The 2,375-nt window shown below is 39.9% G+C and overlaps 1 protein-coding gene across 1 annotated transcript; it reads right to left on the bottom strand.

Moving 5' to 3' along the window:
- Nucleotides 1–608: 608 nt before the first annotated feature.
- Nucleotides 609–1,861, bottom strand: LOC148068448 (granzyme K-like). Its single transcript, XM_087803754.1, has 5 exons — nucleotides 1,745–1,861; nucleotides 1,537–1,678; nucleotides 1,322–1,463; nucleotides 888–1,163; nucleotides 609–823 (listed from the first exon to the last, which is right to left on the bottom strand). Exons 1-5 carry the CDS (start codon nucleotides 1,800–1,802, stop codon nucleotides 665–667), a joined length of 777 nt encoding a protein of 258 aa, XP_087659880.1. The 5' UTR covers nucleotides 1,803–1,861; the 3' UTR covers nucleotides 609–664.
- Between the last annotated feature and the right edge of the window lie 514 nt (nucleotides 1,862–2,375).

The following is a 2,375-nucleotide window of genomic DNA, read 5'->3' on the forward strand; positions in this document are numbered from 1 at the left end:
CATCCAATATTTCATTAACATTTTTTAATAACTTTGTTATTACGACTCTGATGGTCACCAAATTCATGTCACCTATGGAGTACCTTCATATCAAGTTACTGATCAGATCATCTGTCGTCAGACTCCATCATTTTACTGTTACACGGATGACACACAGCTCTATGTTAATCCTACTTCATCATCACCCACTGAAATCACCTGCTTGGAAGAGATCAAGGCAAGGATGGAGCACAACTTCCTTTAACTTAATAGTTTAAAAACTGACGCCATGCTGATCGGAACCCCTCACCAAACATCATCCATTTTATTATGGTCAAACCTTTAGTTCTACCATTTAGACTTTTACATCTTGTCTTTAAACCGATTGTATTTATTTTAAACAAGATTTTTTAATGTTGTTTATTGTTAATCAATATACTTGTTTTTGCCACGTAGCCCTCTGAGATCGATTCGGTGTATTATCAATGGATTTGATAATTATATTTGTAATAGTATGAAGAGTTGAACTCTTGGCTCATATACAGCAGAAAATCATTCTTAAAGTGGATGGCATTGACATTGTCCTTCTCGTTAAATTGGAAAGAGAAGAAAGAGAAATGCAGGCTGAGCTTGTTTTTATTAACATGAAAATTAACCATTAACTGAATTCAATTATTTTGTGTTTTTATTGGACTTCATTTTTTATTGTATTCTGGATCCATTGGAGTCGTTCCGTGGAGAGGTGAGCGTAGACGCCGGGCTTGTCAGGGAGGCCACATTCTATCCCAAAAGAGGTGATGCCAACCAGAGAGTCGTTACACAGCAGCGGCCCACCAGAGTCGCCCTGAGGAGAACAGGTGTTTGTGATGTTAACATTGAAGAGTAATGGAAAATAAGAAATCACTCACATTGCAAGTGTCGCTGTGATCATCTCCAGTGCTGCCCGCACAAATCATGCCTTCAGTGATGACAGGTTTGCCCCCGTAATACTTGGGAGAGTTGCACGTCACCCTGTCGATCACAGACACAGTAGCCGACAACAGCACGTTGGAGCGAGTCTTGAGGGTGAAGTTGGTGAGACCCCAGCCAGCGACAAGACATTTGACGCCATCTTTAGGGTATTTGCCACTTTTTCCTAAAGTCAGCCATTTCACCTTCTCTGTCGTCACGGCAGGTTTGTCGAGCTGGAAGACAACCGAGGAAAAGTGTCAACATCAGAGGCCCTAATAGAGACTCCGTTTCTTTGATCAATCACATGACAAGAAAATGTGGTGTAACATCTGTTGCAGTGCAATATGAGGATATTGTGTTTTTATGTATTACATCCGACTAATGCATTTACCTTCACCAACATGAGATCGCTGGATTTTGTGTCATTGTTGAAGTTGGGATGGGTCACCTGGCGGGTCACTCCTCTCTCCTGCTTGGAATAATCCAACTGTAGGTTCTCAATGGAGTGAAGCCCAAGAATCACCTCTAGAATTCTTTCAAAAAAGAGCAAATGTAAAAAAAAGATAACGTTGGTTTTCAATAAATGAAAATGAATGCATTATTTACGGAAAACAGTGTGCAGCAGTCAGAACCCAGTCAGCAGTGATCAGATTTCCACCACAGAAACCTTGACTAGTCCTTAGAAAAGCCATGAAGGGGAGAGAGTGAGGCTGGACCTCCTTCCCGTCGATGATGTTTGCACCATGACCTGAAAACAAAGTTCAGCTTGAGTTTCTGCATTTAAGGATTACAAAAAAGCAACTCTCGTACTCACCAGACTTGACATTTATTGCGACCACCAAGCAGAGAAGAGCAGCTAACATGGTCTTCATGTCGAGACGATGACTGACCTGTAAACCCACCTCTTCTCAAACATTTATACACGTGCGGGGCGGGGCTAAGATTCACAAGTTAGACGAACACAATGTAGAATAAGTCAAACAAATCACCAACAAAAAATTATATTCATTTCTAATGAGCACAGAATCCATGTTAGCAGCATTGTGGTCTTTCTTAGGTCTCTCCTTTTAAATTACAGGTAGACCTTTGATTATATTTAAATAAAGATTTCTGATTGACAGATTGAAAGATATAACAACTGAGAATTGCACTTTCAAGTCGGATTCATGGGGAGTGAGTTTAAGAATAATAATAAAGAATTTAAATTACTCTTCCTCTAGGTAAATTTGACAAACCTAAAAAAAACCTACTGTTCGTATGGTTCTCTGCTTCTGCTAGAGTCACACAAGTCAGACAAGTGTGCATTGACACTTGATCAAATTGTTAGATTGTATCTAAATATTCTCTTGTTGCTGTTCTCTCACTGATTTTTAACTGTCTCTCCCAACAGAGGCATCATTAGCATCCTTGGAGATTCAACTCATGTTTTGCACCCAGAAAGAAGT

Source organism: Callionymus lyra, chromosome 12 (genome assembly GCF_982586985.1).
Source record: "Callionymus lyra chromosome 12, fCalLyr1.hap1.1, whole genome shotgun sequence".
In the NCBI taxonomy this organism is placed as follows: Eukaryota; Metazoa; Chordata; class Actinopteri; order Syngnathiformes; family Callionymidae; genus Callionymus; species Callionymus lyra.